The sequence below is a fragment of the Motacilla alba genome, chromosome 1A (assembly GCF_015832195.1).
Source record: "Motacilla alba alba isolate MOTALB_02 chromosome 1A, Motacilla_alba_V1.0_pri, whole genome shotgun sequence".
Taxonomy (NCBI): Eukaryota; Metazoa; Chordata; class Aves; order Passeriformes; family Motacillidae; genus Motacilla; species Motacilla alba.
Genome location: NC_052031.1, coordinates 46,018,820 through 46,041,904, shown reverse-complemented (window position 1 = coordinate 46,041,904; position 23,085 = coordinate 46,018,820). Strand labels below are relative to the sequence as shown.

The following is a 23,085-nucleotide window of genomic DNA, read 5'->3' as shown; positions in this document are numbered from 1 at the left end:
AGCTTAAGATCTGGGAAGTGCTCAAAGACCAGTATGATTTTTGAAGATAATTATATTGCAATTATGTAGGTTTTCCCACTTTAGCTTGAAGTTTTAAGGTTTTTTGTTTGGTTTTGATTTGGTTTGTTTTATGTAGACCTGAGCATGAGGTACCTGTAGACCTGTACATGAGAATGTGGACCAAATAATTTCTTATCACAAAAGAAAAGTAATCTTATCTTACCAAGCAGAATGTACATAAACTTTTCTCCAGATATATATATTAATAGAGGTCTGGAATGGACTGGTCTCATGCAACTAAAGCATGAGCAGCCCAGAAAAATCATTGCAGTTGGAGTAGTATAAGCAGTGAAAGTGAAATCAGAAATGAGCTCATTGGACTACACAGACATTTTGTTTGTGCGGTCTTAAATATTTTGAACCATTTATCTATTTTTCCTTTTGGAAGGATACATTTCAGATTTTTAAGGAAAGACTATTTAAGCACACACAAATGTTAATTACATCTGCATATTTTTTCTATTTGCAAATCTTATATTTTGTAAATAAGTGTTTTTCAATTAAAACCTTTTACAAAAATATTGAAAGCTTATTAAAAACAAAGTGAAACCTTCACATGTGTGTGATCATTGTTTTACAAATATTTTTTCCTACTTGTGGCTGAAACTTATTGGACAGTTTTACTTTTGTTACTTTAAATTTTACACAGAATACTTCACAAGAAACTTCAAAAATATTTGACTTGTAGAAATATTCCTTGAAGCAATAAAAAAAAAGTTTTCACTTTGCAGAATGATACTGAGATTTTGTGCAAGTTAAATATGATTTTATGCAGAATATTACAGAAATTACAATGAGATCACATTTTAATGTAAAAGTTATTGTTCCACTAATATCAATTTCAACAAAGAGAACTAAATTCTAAGTAGGTTTAATATATGACCCCCTGGCTCTCCTTCGTTATTCATGAAGGAACATAATAAAATAACAATATCCAGAATTAGGTAATTCTGAAATCATGGCATAGCCATTATCAAAATCCTGGTTTAATTCCAAACAAATTCTTTGCATATCTTTTAAAGATCACTTGGTGTAAAAATCCTAGTAGCATCCTACAATTTCAAGAAAGGGTGCAAGAATAGATAAGAAAAATATCCAAGGGAGAATATGGCAATATCCTACCTCAGGCTGTGTTCAGTCTGACCATTTCTTGATGAAAAATATTCTCCTTAAGGTGCCACAGACCTTGTTTCCCTCTTTTTCCTTTTTTTACCTCCTAAAGTCTACATGTACATGAAACCTCTTAATTCTGCCTTGTCTGTGTCCTGTGAGAACTTTCTTTACTGTGAGAACTTTCTTTAGGATTAGGAAGGAGTGACACAGACCAGGGGTTGTATAGTTTACTAATTAACTTCATTACGTGCAACTTGTTTGTAGCTGCCGGAAACAATGTCTGTTCCCAGTGTGGATTTACCTGGATAAAATTTGGCTACCAGTTTGAGGGGTTGTCTCCAAGTAGCCTAGCCATTGTATTTTTGTACCTACTGCGGTTTAGTTACAACCAAATTTTGTCTCAATAAATATTTGGTAAGGTTAGTTAGCTCTGTGCAATACATTAACCACTCCAGTACCACAGGAAGCAGGTTTTTTAAGTGGAGAAATTCTCAAAAAAGGCCAAAGTGCTCAGACCGTGGACACACCTGTATGACAAGACAGAATGATTTGGGCTGGAAGGGACCTTAAAGATCATCTAGTTCCAAACCCTAAAATAGGAAGGGACACCTTCCTCATAAGCAGGTTGCTGAAAGCCACATCCAATCTGTCCTCATTAATTTTTTTACTCACATTGCCACTCTGTTTGGTTTGGCTCTCTTAATAATTATTATGCATCCAATGTTTTCTGTTTTAATTTGTGCTGGTTTGTCTCTTTTTGATTTTGGGGTCAGTTATGAGCCTAATTATCTTCTCTGCAGGGATGAAGCCAGATGTTGCATCAACTGCCAGGTGGTGCCAAAGACAAGAAGTTATTTAACATATCTTATGATCTTGAAGCTGTTTAATCAGTTTGGACACTTGACCCTAACAACTTTTTCATTACTATTATTTATTTTTAAAATATGCACACAAAAAAGACCAACCAAACCAACCAACCAAACAAACAAACAAACAACAAAAAAAAAAACCCACCAAACAAAAACAAAATCAAAAAAACCCCAACAAAACAACAATTAAAAAACCCGAATAACTGGAAATCAAACCAAACCAAACTAAGCCAAGAAAAAAGCAGAAAAGAAAAAAAAGCACATTTACCTAACAGGAGTCAGTCTTTTAAGCTACTCTTAGGCACTGTTCTGCGTCTACAACAATTTTCAATTATATTTGTTGTTCTTTCATTAAAATATTTAGATATATTGGGTTTTTTCCTCCTTTTGTTACATGTCATTTTTTTTCTTATTCTTCCTCATCCTTTTCCATACAGTTTTTAAGAGTGTTCATTCCCTTCAAAACCTTCTTTCCCAGCTAGGGACATGTACAGTGAGGCTGGCATTTCTTGTCTTGTTATATTTTAGCGTCACATTACAAGAAAACATTTTCAGGCCATCAAAAATACTTGAAATACTTGAAAATACTTGAAAATACTTGAAATGGGTCTTAATTCAAATGAAGAATTTGATTTTCTTTTCAGGTTCTTAGAAATAATTCAGTTTCTGATATCTGAAGTTTCACACTTAGTATCTTACATACTAGCAACTTCTATATGAAGTGCTTTCACAGAAAATAGAAGGGACCTAGCTACTTACTTATCATAGAAATGACATTTTGAGTCACATACTGTATATATGTCTGGTGCCACACAAATATATAACCCTTCTGAATCACCTGAGTCGAGAGCTAGAAAAAGAAAAGCAGTTTTGCAGGAAGACAGGGTGGAAGGGAAGGACCCTGGCTTTAACTAGGTTAAAGATCCTTCCTCTTTTGCATTTTGAGGCCCTTTCCCCAGGGACTCATAACTGCAGAAGTGAAAAACTGTGGTTAAACCACACTAACTCCAAAGACATCCAGAGATACTTTACCTTAGACAAATACCTTTAAAATGGCAACATAGAATTTTCATCTACTGCAAGATAGACAACCTTTTTTTCTGAAACCTGCTGCATCTAGAGGTCTTGAGGCTAAGGATGTAGAAGTGCCCTGAAATTTCTATGGTGATGAGGCTCAAAGCACAAGCAACTCAGAACTGACAACATTTCTTTTTAAAAGACCTGAACCTGGAGCTAATGTTTGGAGAAACAATCAGATTTGCTTCTGAAGGCCTAAGAACACTCTCCCTATAGACTGAATAAAGCAGAGTGAAAACAAAATGTATTTCCAAGGGGTTTTTTTACAGGATGTGAGTGTGCATCTTTGAATAAAGGAGACTGGTTTGTATAAAGGTTAATGTCTGTAAGCCAGCAATTTTTAACTTGTGAGCTGAAATGTATGAGAAGACCTAAAAGAAATATACATTATAAGGTATAAGGACCATCTAAAAGAAAAGCTTTCTTCCTGTTTTTGGGGTTCAGAAATCACTTCCTGCCAAAAATGGAATGTCAAAAATTACAAATAGTTTACAAAGATAAAGAATTGAGAGGCAAAACCATTTCCTACATGGGTTTTCCAGAGATGGAGTAATATTTTCATAATGAGTAACTTTCTCTGTGCACTCAGTTGCATATTATTTCTGATAGGCCTTTTTCCAGCTATGAAAGCAAAAAAGACACCATATTAGAGTGACACACCACAAAAAAAAGTCAGCTTAAGTGAAATACAGCAGGAATGCTAAGTTTTCTTCCTAATGGGACCCCTGATTCAACTCATTAATACATTATTTCTTTCTGTTACAGAAACGTCACTTTGAATTAAATCTCCATTGTGCTAAGCTCTGAACACCTTTAATGAGAGACACAATGCCTCCTCTGAAAGCTTCACAATTTGTAAGTAAGATTATCCCGTGGAAGGGAAGTATTTTACATTAACATTCTTCCTTGTATTTTCAAGCAACCTTATAATTACTCCTTTAATTAATGAAAAAATTAATGCAAAAGTAGATATTGGGGGGAAATTTCTTGATAAAAATCTGAAGTAGCTCGGGTATGCAGGAGTTTGGAAAGATGACTGGGTATAAAATTTGGCACCCTAAATTTGAACATCATTCTCCTCTCTTTATATCATGGCCTGACATTGGAATTAAGAGGTAGCAAAGGAGTTGTTTTGCTGTTAACATCTATTTTTTTCCACAACTCCAAGACGTTTCTCCAACCAAACCCCAAAACAAACAGGGATAAAAACTGGTAACATACAATAATGGAGTAGGTTCTGCTTACCATTGGTGATAATACTTTAGTTTAACTGTATGGAGCCAGGACATTGCAAGTGGTCTGACTTGTAGAGATGGTCCTGACTTCTAGGAGCTCTGCAGCTGGAGTGGCTCTGGGTGCCAGAGTCCTTCCTTCCAGGCCCCAGGCACTACTCGTTTCAGACAGATGAAACTGAAATGTGTTTGGTTTTTCCAGCAATCAAAAAGACAGAATTCTGGTCTTATTTGGACTATAAACTTCTGAAGTGTTGCAGCATTTTATGGGGTATTTTTATTGTGTGTGAGGCCCTCAATGTATCAAAACTTACTCAATGAAGAACCCACTCTCTTGTCAAATAAAAGTCTAAAAAAATTTACAATTTTCTTTTTTTTTTCTTATCTATATATACCAGAAAACAGCTTACCCATGTTTATAAAATATTGACCAAGAATTTTTCACTTATTAACAAACTTGTGCTCAGCCTTGAAAAATTCAGTGAAACTGGAGCAAGGAGAATCTTCCAGCCTGCTTTATAAATTTTCTTGTGCCATGAAGTTAATAGGATAAGATTTTAATGGTCTTAATAAGACAGAGGTTTTAATTTAGGTGAAATTACTTTCATAAATTTGCATAATATGGCAATGCAAATACATTGCACTATAATTTCATTACAGATTAACTGGAAATATATCTGCTCACCTTAATTTAAGTGACTCACATGAAGGTAACATCCAGCCTCCATACAAAGGTCTGGTTTTGCCAAATGATCTCCAGTATTAGAAGAGTGTCACAAAAACAACCTACAGGTTCTGCTGTGAGCAGTGATGAGAGCAATAATGTGCAGGATTGCGTTAACACCACAGATCTATTGTTTGTTATTCCTCTCATAGGTACTGAAGATTCAAGAAGGTTGGCACATTTCAGCCTAATATCCTTGACTTGAAATTTCAGTCCATTTTCTCCTAGGTTTCTGAGTAAAGGACAGCTTGCTATTTCAACCTAATTTGGTGACTTACCAAACAAATGAGGACCTTCAGCAAGAGGAAATCCATCAGCAGTGGCTAGCTGATGATGTCCTATTAAATTCATTTCAGATCCCATTTATTCTTCAGTTCAGGAGGAATATTGTGGATTCAACAGGAGGTTGAAAAGAGACCCTGAAATATATGAAGCAAAAAGTATATTTAAAACAAGATATTAACTTTTGTGTACCTAGTGTAAAGCAGAATGCAGGACGTTGTTTCAATATTTGCTACAGCAAATATTGTCTTGAAATTACAAAACCTAATTCAGCCTTTAAATAAAACACAACATCCAGCCTGTTAGTTTTTTCCTTGCTGTGGCAGATTTTATTTGCCCTCTTTCTGGTCATTTTAAATTAATAGCGGTTCCTGCCCAAATTTATTCAAATATTCAGACTGAAGCACTGGCCTGACCTCCTGAGGGCATGCTGCTCAGCCCCCCTACAGTGCAATACCAATTGTTTCCATTATTTTTCACCACCCTTTCATCATTCCATTGCTTTCACTTACTGAAAAAGTGTAAGTTTATAATTAGATGAGACGAACACAGATGGGAAACTTGAGTTTAATTTCTAGGGACCAGCTCTTTATCTTGTCTTCAGTAATTACTGAACAAGATAGATGGTGACAAACACAGAAAGCCAAGCCCTGCTCTGATAACCAGGCTCGCCCACCCGCTCTGTCTGGTCTCAAGCAGCCACACAGCTCTCCCCTGGGGAGGCTGGGAGAGGTGTGAAAGGGGCTCCCCTGCCCAGCTCATCTGGGTGGACTGAGCCAGATTGCATTTGAGGCAGGACCAGCAGGAGAATATAGAGCTCCAACAAGGAGATGTCTCAAGGGCTTTTACAGACACCAAGAGGATTCTGCCCAAAGTTGTCAGCAATCTGTTTTACTTTGTTTTACAGTCTTAATTCTTTATTTGGTTTTATTACCGTGGGACTGTCCCTGGGACTGCATTTCCACTCACTGAAGGCATTTGAGAGTTCTAGGCCAGTCTGCTTCCCAGTAAGGGCCCAGCATGTTTCTCGAGGAGAAATGAAATCATCTGACAAAAACGTGAATGCTGCAGGAGGCCCCAGTGCTGAGCAGGCTGGGAAGTAGATTGTGAGAGTGACAAGCACACTCTGTAATTATATTCAGATTTGTCTGTAAGGATTCATTAAGTTCTTTTTTAGCATAAACAGAGGCCCTCTAATTAGACAGATGCATTTTAAATGTCTGCCCACAGATAATTTAAACAGTTTACTTAGAAATGTCAAAAGCTACTTGTATCACAGACCAGATAGGGTTCTTGAGGCAAATTGCATATAAACACAGTCTCAAATCTAGCATAGAAGCATAGTTTTGCAACAGCAGAAAAACTCCGTGTATCTTGGATGGGGTTTGGCAACCAGCCCAGCCACCCCACTAGGTCCACGTTTAATTCCAACCATTTTATTGCCTTGCTACCTCATTTTCCAGGGAAGTTATCTGCTGAAATCAAGACGTGGGGCACATGGCTTTAAGGTCTTAAAATTCCTGACTAACAGATTTCTCATGAAATACCCATGACAAACCTTTAGGATGGGATTCCTCTTACAGCCCATTAGAAGTGTTCTGTGATGGGAGAAGGAAACAGCACAGTCAGGACCATTATAAAGGCCAGCAAGAAAGCCATCAAAACTAGGTCTTTTCAGAGGGCTAATGAATATTTTTCTGCATTTTCTTGTTGAAGACAAGAGAAGAGAGACCATCATGTCCCAGCCCTTTAATATTTTCCTTACAGCCCATGGGAGTGCAGCCCTTAGAGTTCCTGGCAACAGCCAGACATGAAGACTGCTCCACCACTGCCACTATTACTTCTCATGTCTCCTCATCAGCCCCTGTTTGAGGGCCTAACAGTGCAACACCTACCATCAGCACTGGGATTGTGAATTCCCATATGTTAATACAGAGCCTAGAATTCATCTTCTCAGGGAATGTTGGAGGTTATATCAAAATACTTTAAATACAGTCCCAAGAAGACATCTATTTAAAAGTATTTACTGCCAGTATATGGTCAGACTTTCAATACATAGATTCTTAGCTTGTTTTATTTTCTGCATCCTGCTAGTTTGTGCTGTAAATAAAGAAGAAAGCAGGGATGCTATGTTTCTAAAGGCTTACAAAGTGTCTGTGTTTTTTCTCTTTTTTATGTGTGTAAACTTATTTCTTGTTTTTTTGAGAACGTTCCATCTTTTAACATATCATTGTATAGCCTCTATAGCCTCTTTAGCCTCAAGACGAACTCCTTAGAATCTATTATTCTTTGCATACATACACAAAAAGACCCAACATTTACGTTATTAATACTGCCTTGCTGATAGTAAGAATCTTGAGGACAGGTTTGTAATAACCTGCACTATTGCAGGACATTACAGGTTTTGTGACTCCACGCCTCCTGCTGCACATATTTTTTCTGGATGGATTCAGTTCAAGCCAAATGTTCATGATGATTTTACAATTCCCATCATTTTAATACTTCATTTTCTTTAATATATCCAGCTGATGTTGACCATTTACTAGATTTCGTGGAAGCGATTACTCCTATCTTCTTGGGGTTTCAGCAAGCCACAAGATCACCATAAAAAAGACCAGAAATACATTTTCCAATGCATCTAGCTTTGGTACTGGAGATTTCACTGAACACCAAATTCTTCATGAAATACTGATTGATATTTGGCTTTGATTTTCTCCTTAGTCCAGCCTGCTGTGAGCTATCTAGCCTACATTAGATTTATCCATATAATTAATTTCACATGTATTTAAAAGCAGCAGGTGCTGATTTCCAGGACTAAGACGTACACTAGGTACACAGTACAGAGCATTGAAACTACATTTCCCCATAATTGTTCAATTCTGTAAAATAATATAGGTCACTATATTGGATTGATACTCCATCCTGAGGTGTAACAACAAAAACAAAGAGCATCTGACATGTAAAAGCTGAAATAAAGGCAGTAGAAGCACAGGAAATCAATATTGCCCTCCAAAATAAGAGCCCTTTAAGAGAAAAGGCACGTGATCAATTAGAAAGCTTCTTTCTTCCAAATAATTTTTAGTTAACTTTTTAAATAAACCAAGTTACTCCACCACCTTTGGAGACTATTTCATAGGCCAAATAAACATCAAAGGAAAACAGAGATCAGTATGTATAAAGTAAAATATGTGCCCAACTACTTGAGATTATTGCCTTCAACAGCATGTTAAGAGCTCAGAATTGCATAAAATTTTATTACATGTAACCTTTAACATACTTCAAAACAATCAGGGTGTGTTTACATGTTTTATTTTAACTAATAAAATTTACATGTATATTATTATATATGGGCCTTGTTTTTCCACTGTATGGGTGTATATACATATTTGTTCAGATTTGTTACAGGATATATGTTCACTGAGGTATACAAATATGTATGTATAGACAATTGGGCTTACCATTGAACTCTAGGTTTCAGATGTATTGTGAGCTCTTATCTGTGCACTACCCTGACCTTGCTATGGTCAATAGTAAAGCTTTCCCTGGCTTCTGTGTCAGCAAAGCCAGGTCTCTTAATGAAATAATTAAAGTTAAATCAACTGACTTCATTGAAAACAAAAGCATCGTGGCCCCACACTTTCAAGTAAATGTAAAAATACATTTGATCATCAGAAAAGCTCCATGACAGCTCTAATTGTGGTTTACCTTCAGAAGAACAGTTTAATCTATTTCAATTACTCAGCAAAGGAAGATATATCAAAGAGCATGCAAAATCTTTCAGGAATATTAGTGAAGTACATTTCCTTCCATCTGTCCCATAATATTTTCCTATTCTTCACACATCTGACTGCCTATTGCTCAAAGAGAAATTTCAGTAACATCATTAATCTATGGCCCAATCCAAACGTTGTTAACATCAATGGGAAGATAGAGTCCCATCTCATTCACAGGCTTTTGATGTGGCCTCATAGTCTTCCTGTAGAATATTTAATGCAGTGCCTCAGTTGTTTGAGAAGCTATTTTATTTGCTTACCTATTTGTTTTAAAGTGTATCAAAGGGACCTTAGGAAGAGTCATGTTCTCTATTTCCAGCCTGCTGCTCTCAGGTCATTTTGGCAAGCACAGCACTACAGGCAACTATACAGCAACTGATGCAAAATGCAAGCAGCCATACGAACAAGTTTGAGAAGCAGAGGCAGGACAAGCGTTACTGTGCTTATTTGAAATTTTCTGTTACATTTCTTAATATGGAGTTTAAAATCAGAGCAGGAAAGAGATACAGAACGCAGGGGAAAACAATCAAATATTCTTACTTCTAAATTCTGAAGCAAAGGCAGGTATCTGAGTCCCAAGTAGAACTAAAAAGTCTATGAGAAGTATCAATGACATTTCTGTAAGCAGGTAAGTGACTTCAAAGAGTGGGGCCAGCTTCTGGCTCTGCCTGGGATTACCTCCTAAGCACCATTTGTGTGTTTCTTGCTTTCTCCAGCATCTTTTTCATGCATCACCTGAAAAACCTGCAAGCCCTCCACTTCTAACTTGTTTTTGGACTGGTATTTAGACTAGTGCAATTCCAATATAATTCCCAATCTTTAGGTTCTCTGTAACACAAGCAATAGCAACAAAAATAACAGAAGCAAAATGTGTTCCGTCAGTTCAGTTATAGTTTTCTGAAGATAAATGAGTAGCAGACACACTCAGAGTAGAATTACATTTTCTTAAAAACTACCAATGGATTCAAATAGTAATCACTTGAAATTTGAAATCCCCTTTTTACTTTTCCTAGTTATGAAATATGTGCTAAAATCTTCAACTTTGCAGGACGCGCTTGAAAAATGTACACAGAACTGTCAAAAAAAATCTGTATGAAACAAATAGAATTTTCCCTTTCTGAATTGTTCTCCCATTAATCACATTGAAAATATTTCCTGTTTCTAAACAGAGAAAAAAAATTTCAAAGCTAACACCCACAATTAACTAGATACTGCTGTTGCAAGAAAGTCTCAATATCAAACTTACACCTTCTGTTCTAGTGACACACAGAAGCCAGCTTCTAAAGACAAGTTTCAACATGACCTTCTTTTTCACCTTATCATTTTTCCCAAAGGGAATTCCTACTGTTGAGACAGTTTTGTGGATGAAATGACTTCTTAAATTATTCTTCACTTTAATTTCTTTTTCTGATTAAAAAATCCATTAACATCCACTAAATGACTCAGGTGATAAAATTACTTTTATACTACACAACAGCAAGAAGCTATCAGTTTAAGGAATTACTACTTACTGTTCTTTTCTGGAAGACTGCAGATGGCAGGATGTAAGACAGTTCTGCACTCAGTTCAGTATCCTAATGATTCTCACACAGGAACATTTTTGTTTTGTTTTTCTTTCATGTTTAGCAGAAGCCAGTAGTGATAACACAATGAATCAAAGCTTGGGTTTATTGGCTCAGTGCCCTAATGGACAAGGATTACTCATTAACAATTCTTTCTTTGCGAAACTCTCCAAACATGGGCTGTATTAAAATGTTGTGAATTCCAGCTTGACCATCAGCAGAGAGATTTTGCTAATACTCTGATGAGTGCAGAGGGGAAGTTAACTCAGAGAGAGGGGTGATAGTACCTTGTTGCTAATTATAACACCTTCCTTGCACATGTACATTTTTATGACATCTTCAGCCTCCTTGTCTTTCCCATCCAAAGAGCCAAGATGTTATTACAAGACATAAACTTGATTTTTAAGTCTTTCTGTTATTTTTTCATACTTTTTGGGGAGACTGAACATTACACTGAGTACTGAAGCAGAATAGGCTATAAATTACACCATCACAGAGATGTAAGGACATTGAAGTTTAATTCCTGTATCTGCAACAATCCCTAAAAAAATTGCATCATTTTGATTTGGGATCATCACATAAAGCTTTAGACATGAAACTGAGGCCCCTAATTTTAAATCTATCAGACTCATGCACTAGGTGTCCACAGGAGGAAGAAATTGGTACCTGTAGATGGAAAACCACATCTTTGAGTGGGTTGCACTGTATCTGAAAATGCTGATGTGTTGTCATTGACAGAAAGGGGACCTTGAACTACCACATCCCAATTTACCCTGCAGAGGGAATCAAAGTGAAGACAAATGGATTGAGGCTGTTTTATTTCAACATCCCACCTACACAGGAAGCGTAATAATTCCCTCGTTTGCATTGCTAAACATACCCAGTAGGCATGAGTTGATCTGACAGTGGTACTGAGAAAAATTTCAGTCAGAAGAGCCTACTGACAGCATCACTCATGGTGAGTTCATGATTGCCACACAGTATATGATGTCCATCCTTCCGTACATATTTCTACTGTCTGAGTAAGATTGAATACTCAGAGACACAGGCTGTGCCTTCTACTTGAGCAAAGAGAGGCATTGGGCAGCAAACACCATCCTTTCTCTGAGAAAGGTGAGAGCTGCTGGCCCAAAAATTACCAAGAATAAAATTCCTTCACTTTGCCTCATTTAAGAGAAAGAAATAATACTTTAAAAAGGTATATTAATCCTCAAGCTTTTATCAGGGCAACTCAAATTCTCCATAAATTCTCTATACTTCTCATGAATATGTTATTAATAATGAGTCTCTTATGTGTTCTGTCCTTTGCAAATTTACCTGGTAGCCACCCAAACACTCGTGGTCTGACAGATTTCTGAAGAGAGCACTGGGAGAATGATGCCATAAGGCTGTCACTGGACACTAACTCCCAAGAGACTACTGTTTCCATGGATTTATGCCTACAACTCATTCCAGCAGGCACTGGACACATGATAAATACATTTAAGACTAAGCCTCTCTCAGTCCTCCTTTTTGACTCAACACCATCTCACTCCTGTAAACAATGAGATTTCTGTTTGACAAATTCATATTTAGCAAAATTGGCAAGGAACTTTCAGGTAAGAGAATTCTTCCAAAACAACTCTACCCACAGGAGACAGGTGGTCTCTTCAACCAAGCATGCCAACGGCCCATCTGACACTTTCCACTATATGTACACTCCAGTGGTACCTAGAAAGCACATGCCATTTTAGTATGCCAAAAAACCAAATTTATTTGGTCATACTGAGGCCAGTAATGGGTTTTGTCCCACACCAGGAGAAAAAGCAGAAGTGGAGGCAAGAAATCCAACAAATGTCATATTATGTGCCATGGAGCTTTCGGTCTCTTGGTAGGTTTCAAAGATCTGAAATTTCTTTTTCATCATTCAGCTTCCCCCAGCATCCCTTTGATATAGTTGGTAGCACAGAGCAATTGCTATTTAGAACTCCCTAGAGACTAACTTTCAATAAATGTTCTTTCCCAAAAAGCATTTTCCTCTGTGTGGATGTTGTTTGTCAGACAGCTAAGAGTTTAGGACAAAGGAAATGGAATTTAATGCCCTCATTCACCAACACATTTGTTGCATTAAAAAATTTTTCCTTTCCTTACAATAATAAAGAGGCAAGTGCCAAAGTGTTGCTTTGTCCACTAATCAATATATTCAAGATAATTTTGGAAAAAGCAAAGAAATAATCCACATGATCAAAAGAGGAGATGTTGCCTGTAGCAATGACATGTGGCATTACTGGTTAAAACCAGGTGTTCATGTTTATTGTGGTTCATGTACAAATGAGGATTGAAGAGAAAGGAATTGGAGCAAATTAAATACATCTTCTGTGGTGTTTCAAGAGATTACAAATACAGCATCAAGGGAGAGAAGAGAAGGAGGAAATATTCAAACACAGATAGTTATAAATCTTCTCTAAGATAGTATATATAAGATAGTATTCTAAAATTTTTTAAATTTCAGAATATTATCTGACATCCTGAAACTTTTCCAGACAATAGTAACATTACTTCTGTAATTGACAAAGAGTATGTGTTCTACACTGCTTCTATGTGGTTAGCAGTCCAAATACACATTCAGCAACAAACCCAGGGATATAGATAACATTCAGAGCTAGAAATCTGTCTGTCTAGAAAATACCACTTCATAAACTTCACACTCCATGAAAGAAAGGGGGTGTTTGCCATAGCTCATTTGCTCCTCCTCCTTCTACTCTGTCTTTTCTCCACTGAAATAAATGCCATTCCACACTTTCACTGACAAGGTACCTCATAGAAAGGGAAGACAAATCCTGGCAACAAAGTAGTTTGCCATCAAAAGTGAGGGTGGGAAAATCGTAGTACAGAAAGAGATAGGGGGGAAGAAGAAAAAAGTAGGCTGGGTGTTCACCTTCAACATTTCCTTCTCTCCACATCCAAATGAATGCATCATCACACATTAAAAAAAAAAAATAAATAAAACACCCACAAATAACCAGTACCTGCTCCTTTTGCTCACAGTTTTCTTCCAGCAGCTGAAAAGCTTACTGACTACTCACAGCCAGTTTTCTGGAGCTCCAACAACATTGTACACATGACAACTGTAGAACTGTTCAGGTTGAAGAAGACCTCTAAGGTCATTGAGTCCAACCATTAACCCAGCACCACCAAGTCCACCAGTAAGCCATGTCCATAAGTGCCACGTCGGTGCAACTTCTGAATACCTCCAGGGTTGGTGACTCAAGCACTTCCCTGGGCAGACAGTTCTAATGCTTAACAATCCTGTTGGTGAGGAAAGTTTTCCTAATATTCAATCTCAATCACCCCTGGCACAACTGGAGGCAGATTCTTTCTTGCATTAGACAGTCATTGCCACAAGGAAGGTAAGGAGCCAGATAGATCTCTGCCAATAGATTAATTTCTCTGTTCCCCAAGATGCAAAGGGAGAAACTTCCTATATTGCCAGTGAGAAAACATATCTTCTTGGCCTAGGGATTCCTGGAAATATCTTGGGGCAGGTGGGAATTGCAGCAAGGAGTAGGTCTGGTTTGGCTGAAAGACAAATCAGCTTTTCCAACTGGCACCTGGAGCTGTCAATACCCTGAAAACACCTGGGCATTTCTGACAAAAGATCCAATTTGCAGCAGTCACAATGAGTGAGATACCTGGGATCTGTGTTTATTTCATAGGCCAAGGGACAGGTATCTTTACGAAGATCTACTTGTGCTCAAGGACTTCTTTCTCCCTATTCTGACATCTCCCGGAATGAATGGTACTGCAGACACACCTGAGAGATCATGCAAACGAAATTGTGCCTCAGCACAAACCATCAGTTTCAGCTCAGAAAGTTTTCACAGCATGACCATAAACAGTTGCCACCAAGCTTCAGTCACCTTCAGCTCTTCTTTCATCCCTGTGGGAGGCCTTACTGATCAGTGCTACCCAGAGGATACACATCCTTTACACTACTTTGGGCCATGGTCTGTCTCCTCAAACCAGCCATTTCTTACTCTCAGGGAACCTCACCTTTTCATTTCTGGAAAGCTGTCCAAGATTATCACACACTTACAATAAATTTTATTGTCTGAAGATAATTAGAAATCTTAATAGCTATGGTTGTTTCTGTACAGGTTAAAAATTGGTGAGAAATGGCTGCAAAGTTTTAATAAGTTAACTCTTATGTCTGTTAATCTTTTTTTTACCTCCTGCATTTCAAAAGTGGATGAATTACTGCTTTTAAGATTGCTTAAGTTTGTTGATGAAGTCTTTCATTAATGAGAGCCTCTTCATTATAAGTTGCTCTCTGATTATTCAGTTTCTGAGCAGGGCAAAATATATTCAATAATCTTATTTTTTGCCCTGATGAAATAATCTGTCTTTGTCACTCACATATTTTAAGTGGAATGTCATGAAGGGTAAAATGACCACAGAACAATCTGTCCTAAGAGGGGGAATTTCTCCTTGGTGACAGGCAGTTAATTGTTAGCCAGCATGCTCTAGTGAGACTGTATATATATAAGATACCATCTTACAGCTGCCTGGGTGCAAGAGGAGAGCTGACTATATGTGGAATCAGCTACAGCATCAAAAAGTTAAGTTTCAGTAGGGGAAATTTGGTCTACTTCCCTCCAGCTTACTCAACTGAAATTTTGGATGTGTTTTTTCTATTAATAAGTTGTGGTATTCCAGATTAGATTATCTCTCATTATTTTAAATTTTAATTAAGACACTGATATTACATGTTCTTCCCCACCCTTGCCCCCTTCTAAAGGTTACAAGTTTACAAGTTCCTAAAGAAATCACAGTTTTAAATTAAACATGTTGGTACAGTATTAGCTGATAAGAAGTTCTCTTAGAGGCCTCGGACTAAATATATACTGTATTTTTACAATTTTTTTTTCTCTTGACATTTTGATGTTTTACAGTGTGATAGTGATTGAGTTCAATAAGGGTTAGCCTTCATTTATGTAAATATTTGGAGAGATAAAATTGTTAAGAAATGTTGATCTATTCCAGTAAATGAAAGCACTGTCCTTTCATTAATAAGTAGTTCTCTTAAACTAAATGTCAAAGGTGACAAGTGAAGTATTATTAATAAATAAATATTAGAATATTTTTAGATGGGTTTTTGAATTGTTAAAATAATCACACAAAGTAAATTCATTCTGCAAACTTTTAAACCTCTACTTTTTTCTCATACTTTGTCTACTGTCAAGAAAAAGACAGATGTTTAAAAGGACTAGTTCAGTAGCTAGCTAAAAACCATTTCTTTCAGGAGTGGAGAGGAAGTGTAGACTAGACATCCTATGAATGGACAGTGTAAAGCATTGGAGGTGCAGGATGAGCTCTGCTGGTGCTATCTGGCAAGGCAGAGTCACCGTTAACCTCTTAAACCCTCAGGTCTATAATTTATTGCTCTAGAGGAGGCTCTACCATGCCCTGAAGCATTGCAGGCAGATGACTGCTCTCATTGAGAGGGAAGGCTGCAGAGCTGGCATCAGATGCACAAGAGGTCCCCAAGACAAAGCCTGGGGGAATCTCCCTATCCTGTCTCAAGAAGTCCATGATCAACCACGGGAAAATGGGAATATTGCACACTCAACAGCTGATGGAGATGTCATCACATGTGCCTTGACATCTAAGAGGAAAGAGAGCATCAGATTCCACTATAAGTAATGTGGCAGTGCTCAGTTTGGGAAAAGCTGCCTTCTTCCTTTGGCAAGGCAGGCACTTGTACATCAGGAAGGAGCAGGAGCAGGAGCAGAGCTGTTTCATGAGGGGATAAAACCGGAGCTAAGGACAGCTCCACACTACCTGAGTGGCCAGGTTGCTGATAGCAACAGGCCCAGGGGAGGCAACATGCTAAATCAGGATGAGAGGCCATCCAGGGATCAACCAAGAGTAGCAGGAAGAGGTAGGGCCAGGTGCAGGCCTGGGAACATGCTGCTTGCAGCCTCAGCCCAAGGTCCTTCCAGGAGGCAGAGCTGATGCAGGGCTGCAGATATTGCAGGCTACAGCTTAGCACCTGCATTCTACCTGGGGAAAAATCCACTCATTAGCCAGGGCATGAGGAGACAACACCAAACACACTTCTAGAAACTTAACACAAACCAGGACTAGAAGGCCAGGCTTGAACTTAAACAGCATCCTCAACCCACAGGCAAGGCATGTGGGAGGCTCCAGATGAGGCTGATTAGGTGTTTTGAAGCCTAGTAGTAGCTCAGGACCTTATTGGAGAGCAGCTCTCATAGCTTTTGTTGACTCTTACTTGTTCCCTAAGAGAATTTAGATAAATAATGAACTTATGATTGTTTGTGGCAGGCAAGAGGAGTAGCAGCAGGACTAGACCTTCAATGTCCAGTTAGCACAGAAAATACTGAGATATGTCACAAGTTTAGCTAAAGAGTACTCATGACTCCACTCAGCTAAGAAGAGATGAAAGGGACTGGAAATTAGATGATGTTGGGTCCTGGATATAGCTGAGATATTTCCAAACTTAGAAAAGTAGTTTCATGTACCAGGGCCCAGGTCAATCTGATTGTGCTCTTAGTTTCCACCTGGTACTAAGGAAAGAAAGGGATTTGAAGATCAAGGAAAAGTGTGGTTATTGAAGAGAAAGTTAAAGAGATACTGAACAATAGGTCTTGGAAGAATTAGTTTATTTTCCTTTCTTTCCTAATCTTCAGTTGACACCATTGCATTCTGAAAACATTTTTAGGAGAAACAAAATGTGGTATAAAGCTTATTATTTTTGTCCAAAATTTGGTCTCATCCCAAAATATGGGATTATTTGCATTGGCAGATCCCTCATTTATGTCAAATCTCACTTGGCTGATGCATTCCATCTCACCATCTCATCCCGAAACACAAAACATATAACAAAACCAGGTTATCTAGAGGAGATGGCATGCACGGAAAGTTTGTCTAGTTCTGTTTTCTGTCTTTTGTGATCCTCTCCTGCAAAACCTTCGTAAGGGAGGCAACCTTACAATGAATTTTAAGCATTAACTCTTTCTCTAAGTAGGTGTGTAACATAAGAAAATTTATGAAGAAAAGGGAAAAAGAAAATCAATTCAAAGCAAGGCAGCTCACCTACTCAGCAACTTAATCAGCAACTTAAGCCATTGTTCTTCCCTATGCACTGGCTCTTCATAAGTAAGGAGCCACATTACAGGTTTCTATCACTTCCTTTGAGGTTTTCTCAAAATTGCCTCAAGTTAGTGGGGGACGGCACCGACAGCTCTCTGAATTTAGAAGCCTTCCACCAAAACTTGTATTTCCTGTGGTCAATGGAGTTGCCTACCCCGAGGATGTGCTGTACTCATAAGGAGATGGCCCTTGCTCAGCTGATAATCCATGGTGGAATAAATCCTCGAGAGCCTGTGGGATTCATTCCTACGTATCACAGCCAATTGCAGCCATATTTGTATTTCTTGGACCCAGAAACTGGTTACCACAATGGAAATGGGGAAAGGAAGGTGTTATTGTTACAGAAATACCAGCTAGGAAGTTCTTCATTGAAGTGACTGGATTGAGCATCCAGCCCTGGTGTTAACTCTTTTGTCCAGTGGGAATTAACAAGGAAATGGGCTCCAGTAGGATTCACGAGGCTTTCTACCAACCCATTTGATGTACAGAACTGCTTAATAAAAACATCCCCAGTCCACATGAACCAGCCACCACACAGAATGGAGAGCACAGTTCCAGTTTCTTATCAATTAAATTTGAGTAAAAAATGAAAACAAGATAGAACCAATAATGGGAACTGCTGTTCTGGTTATCATGAGGAAGACAGATAAGTCTCAGCTGCAGCAAAATTACACATGAATTTTTGGGAGGTGAAACGTGTATATGTCCATTTGTAAGTGTTGTTATTTCTACTCAAAGAGAATCTCTACATGTAATTAAATTAACATCACCAACAACTGAGGTGCAAAAGTCATACCCTATTCTTTTTCCAGTTGTCTTTTGCCATAATAGCTGCTGCTGATAAACTCAGCAGCAGAAGTTGATGGAAACATCAATGGTACCAAACACTGGAATAACAGTGTGACTATTAGATGCAACTAATCCTGTTCTAATACTAATAAACTGATTACTTCCAGTATGTAATATTTACATCCAGAAAGTCATCCTCCAGTAACATAGCAACAAAAGGGGTTCCTTCCTGTATGCATGAAAATTACCCAGATACAGGCAGATGATTCTGTTTCAGATTGTGTCTCACTGATGTGCAGCTTCTAAACATGCATATATTCACATGCCAAATAAAAGATTAATAGAGGAGGGAAAAAAATGCATGTAGCAACATTAATCTTTCAAAACAAAAAACATTTTCCTCCTGGATATGTGATATCAATCTGGAAATGTATATAAACCCTGAAATTGCATTCTTTGTTTCTCCACATCTAGTTCATTGCAGAGAGAGCAAAGGAAGAATATACCTAGCTCTTACCACTTTCGATTTAGTTCAAGGGTAGTAAGTCAAAGTTAGAAAATGTGAGGGAACTGCTATTTTCCCAATGACAGAACTGCTGTTCAAATAGGTGATGAATTGTAACCTTAAAGAGTGCAAGACCTTTATGTCACTGCTGTTGCATGATACTGTCTATATCCCAAGATATTTGCTCTGAAAAAGTCTTAAATCTTTTTGGAAAACTGACAAAGCATAATTTTTCTGTATTGTAAAGCTGATTTATAAATGGATTATGGCAAAATATGCCTCTCCTCAAATATTTAAAATTATACGAAAAATAAATTGCCTGAGAAAGAGGATAAATAACAAATATCAGAGACTTTAAATAAGCAGAACAGGAAAATTTTAGTACTTCAAATTTCTTACAACTCAGAGAACTGGGGTTTTTTTCATGCTTTCTAAATATCTTTTTAAACTAGCAAAGTTGATATCCATCTTATCCGTTTAATCATTGACTTGTTGCTTAACTTGTCTTGTTACCTAGGCCTTTTAAAGTCAACAGATAATAATATGAAATAAACAAAACCTTTGTCACTTATTCCTACACCAAGCTTTATGTAACTCCCCTAAATATGAGTTGCAATAGAAACCTTTGAACACCATGCCAGTAAAATGGACTGTATTGCAAAGAAGCTGATAAAATCTTGTTTGGAATACCATCAATTTATTCCAGGAATTAACTATAATTAACCAGATATTTTAGGCTTCTTGAATGTAATAAATCTCTGTTCTGTTAATATACTGTTCCTTGCTTCTTCAGGTGGAAAATCTTGATCCATAATTGCCTGGATACAGATTTTTGAGATTACTATTTAAAGTGGGCTGAGACACATGATTTTTTTTAGTCAGAACGTCAGCCAACAGGTGCTAAAATGAAATGAGACCTTGACTGCATTTACAACTGACCTTGGATTATTTCAAGGCAATAAGTGAGGTATGGAAAAGCACTCTTTTCCTGTACCTATGCTTGATCTCTCCACTTAATTTCACAGTTCAACAATATTTTAGAAATCTACTTCCCAGTTCAGAATTTTAGAATTTAATTTAAAAATTTGGTGTGTCTCCATTATTTGCCTTTAGGTGGTGGACCATAACTCTGCATACTTTAGCATGTTGGGGACTTGTTTGGAAGAATATCATGGGCTGTGGCCCTGGAGACAAGAGCTGTCCAGAAGAGCTGGATAGCATTCAAAAATCCTCCAAGTTCAAGAGCAGTCCATCTTTAAAGCATGAATCAAGCAAAGTCACCAGGTGACCCACATGGATGAACAAAGAGTTTCCAACAAAATCAAATATAGAAAAGCAGCGTAGCAGTGGCAGAAGCAGTGTTACATGACCCAAGAGGTACACAGAGCATGCAATGCATGCAGAGATAGTGTTAGCAAAGTTAAAGGCCATGCCATTGCATATGGCAAGAAATGTACAGGGCAACAAGACTTTTACAGGTGTATAAGAAAAAGGAAAATTAGGGGAAATTTGGCTTTGCTGCTGAATGGGACAGTGGACTACCTGACAAACATAGAGAAAACCAAAATATTCAATGCTGCCTTTGCCTCAGTCTTCACTGATAAGAGCAGCCTCCAGGAATTCCAGGTACCTGAAAAGTACCTTTACTGTGTAAAGTCCAAGAAAGTCTTGCCCCCCATGGAGTAGATTCAGTTTAAGGAGCATCTACACAGGGTGGACATGAGTAGGTCTATGGGGTCTGATGGAATGTACTAAGAGTGTTGAGGGAGCTTCTGGAGCTGCTGCAAGGCCACTTTCAATTGCCTTTGAAGGGCTGTACGTACTGGGAGAGATTTCCAATGACTGGGAAAAAAATCAAACATCACTCTGCTCTTTAGGAAGCAGGGAAGGAACCTGATAATCTTCTATGACAAGAAGACAGGCTTAGTGACAAGGGCAGAGCTTGAGTTTAACAAGGCTTTCACACTGTCTTCATTGGCAAAATCATAAAGCACATAATAGATAAGTACACAGTGAGTTCGATTTGAAACTGGCTAAACTGTCTCAAAGGTTTGGGATGAGCAGCAGGAAGCCCAGCTAGAGGCAGTGATTTGTGGTATATCCCAGGACCGAAGACTAAGACCAGTTTTTAATGATGAATATGACTAAGACCAGTCATTAAAGACTAATACAAGTAATTTAATGACTTGAATGATGGGACAGAGTACACCCTCAACAGCTTTGCAGATGATGCAAAACTGGCAGGAGCGGTTTGTGCCACAGTTTCTCATGCTGCCATTCTGAGGGGCCTTGACAGATTGTAGAAATGGCCTGACAGGTATCCTAAAAACTTCATCAAAGAGAAGTTCAAGCACTGCAGCTGGGGAGGAATAGCCCTGTGGAGTAGCCAAATTGACCTGGACATCTTTCACTAAGACCCTAGTAGAAACCTATCTCTCCAAAGAAAATCTAGCATCACTAAATAAATTAAAATGTTAAGCCACAATTTGGGGAGAACACCAGGTGTGGAAAGTCAAACTCTGCACAAGTTTGGTGGACTTTGGTTGCTCATTCTTAGATACTTCATAGTTTCTTGGGGGAAGCACTAACAAAAATATTACTGGAGGAGGAAATGCTTTGCTTCCTAGTAGGGTTTGTACCAGGCATTCCTGATGAGGAAATCTGCATGTGTGGTGTGTTGGGCTGGAAGCCTTGCTGACCTTCAGTTCTTGCAGTAATTTGATGGCTCAAGAAAACATCTTGTGATAATTTTTTTTGAAACTAATATGTGTCTGTGTCCTCTGAAACCAGTTCCAGCTTCTGACACAAACAGAGAACAACCTGTTAGCAAACTTCTCCTACGTGTTTTTTGAAGAGGCACATTTCTTTTGAGGCAAGTCTTACCCAATAACTGGCATGAGTCAGCACCATAGCTTCTCTAAAAGACAAAAAAGTGCCCAATAATCATAGAATCATAGAAGAGTTTGGATTGGAATGGACCTTTAAAAGGTAATCTACTCCACCCCCACTGCTCTGAAAATGGACATATTCAACTAGACCAGGTTTCTCAGAGCCCCATTCACCCTGACTTTGAATGTTTCCTGGGCTGGGGCACCTGCCACCACTCTGGGGAGAAAGGAGGGGACAAGAGGAGTGCATAGACAAAAGGTACAGCTCAAGAGCAACGAAGGAGGGTGAGATTGGGAGCACTGATGCATAATGAGCTCCAGGCTTGGGATAGGTCTTGGGAGAGAGAAGGAATTAGCTGAGGGGCTACTCCTTGTCTCAGATAAATACAACAGCAGAAGTTGCCAGTTGACAAGGGGCATTTTAAGCTGCTCACAATTTTCCATTGAATTGGAATAGAGGTGGTTCTTTGGGAATAGTAAGATTGTGGATGAGGAATGCAGAAAAATTCGTGGAAACACCAGATGTTTCTCATGGTCTACCAGTTCCCGTATATAGGCAGCCAACAAGGGTAGGAGACAGAGATCCTGACTGCAGTTCCCCTCCCAGCTTTGTCAGCAACTTTGCCCTTCAGCCCCCTACAAGCGTGACAGTTTGCTGTGTGCTCTGGCAGAGCAGAGGGAGCAGGAGAGGCCAGCGTGGCCTTGACCTTTGGCCAGCAAGGGTAACATTTCAGCTGCCCACCAAGGACCAACGGTTCCAGCCTCTGCTGCCAAGAACCTTGGCACAGAATTTGCCTCTTCCTAGCAAAATTAAAATAAAATAAAAATAAAAATAAACTAAAATAAGCTAAAATAAACTAAGGAGTATGCTAAAAAGCAAACCCTTGCTAATTTTGGCTTTGGGCTGCCCTGGTGTCTAGTGTACCATTCCATCAGTTAGCAAGGGTCAAGGGAAGCCACTCATGAAATCAGGAAAATACAAGGTAAAGATAGAGATCTGGTGTGATTGCAACATTTTTCTTCACTCCATCCAAGCACTGTAACAAGTAAACTTGC

General features: G+C 38.3%; 1 protein-coding gene across 3 annotated transcripts in view; it reads right to left on the bottom strand.

Annotated features, from left to right (window-relative positions):
- The window catches only part of NR1H4 (nuclear receptor subfamily 1 group H member 4), a 36,390-nt gene extending 25,619 nt beyond the window's left edge, over positions 1–10,771 (bottom strand). For 2 of the 3 annotated variants that reach the window (XM_038152983.1, XM_038152985.1), the window contains exons 1-2: positions 10,642–10,771; positions 5,354–5,494 (exon numbers count right to left, since the gene is read on the bottom strand). In XM_038152983.1, the coding sequence (XP_038008911.1) occupies positions 5,354–5,438 (85 nt within the window). In that variant the 5' untranslated portion in view covers positions 5,439–5,494; positions 10,642–10,771. Of the gene's footprint in view, positions 1–5,353; positions 5,495–6,915; positions 6,956–10,641 lie in introns of all 3 variants that reach the window. The other variant, XM_038152984.1, reaches the window with a different exon arrangement.
- Positions 10,772–23,085: the final 12,314 nt, after the last annotated feature.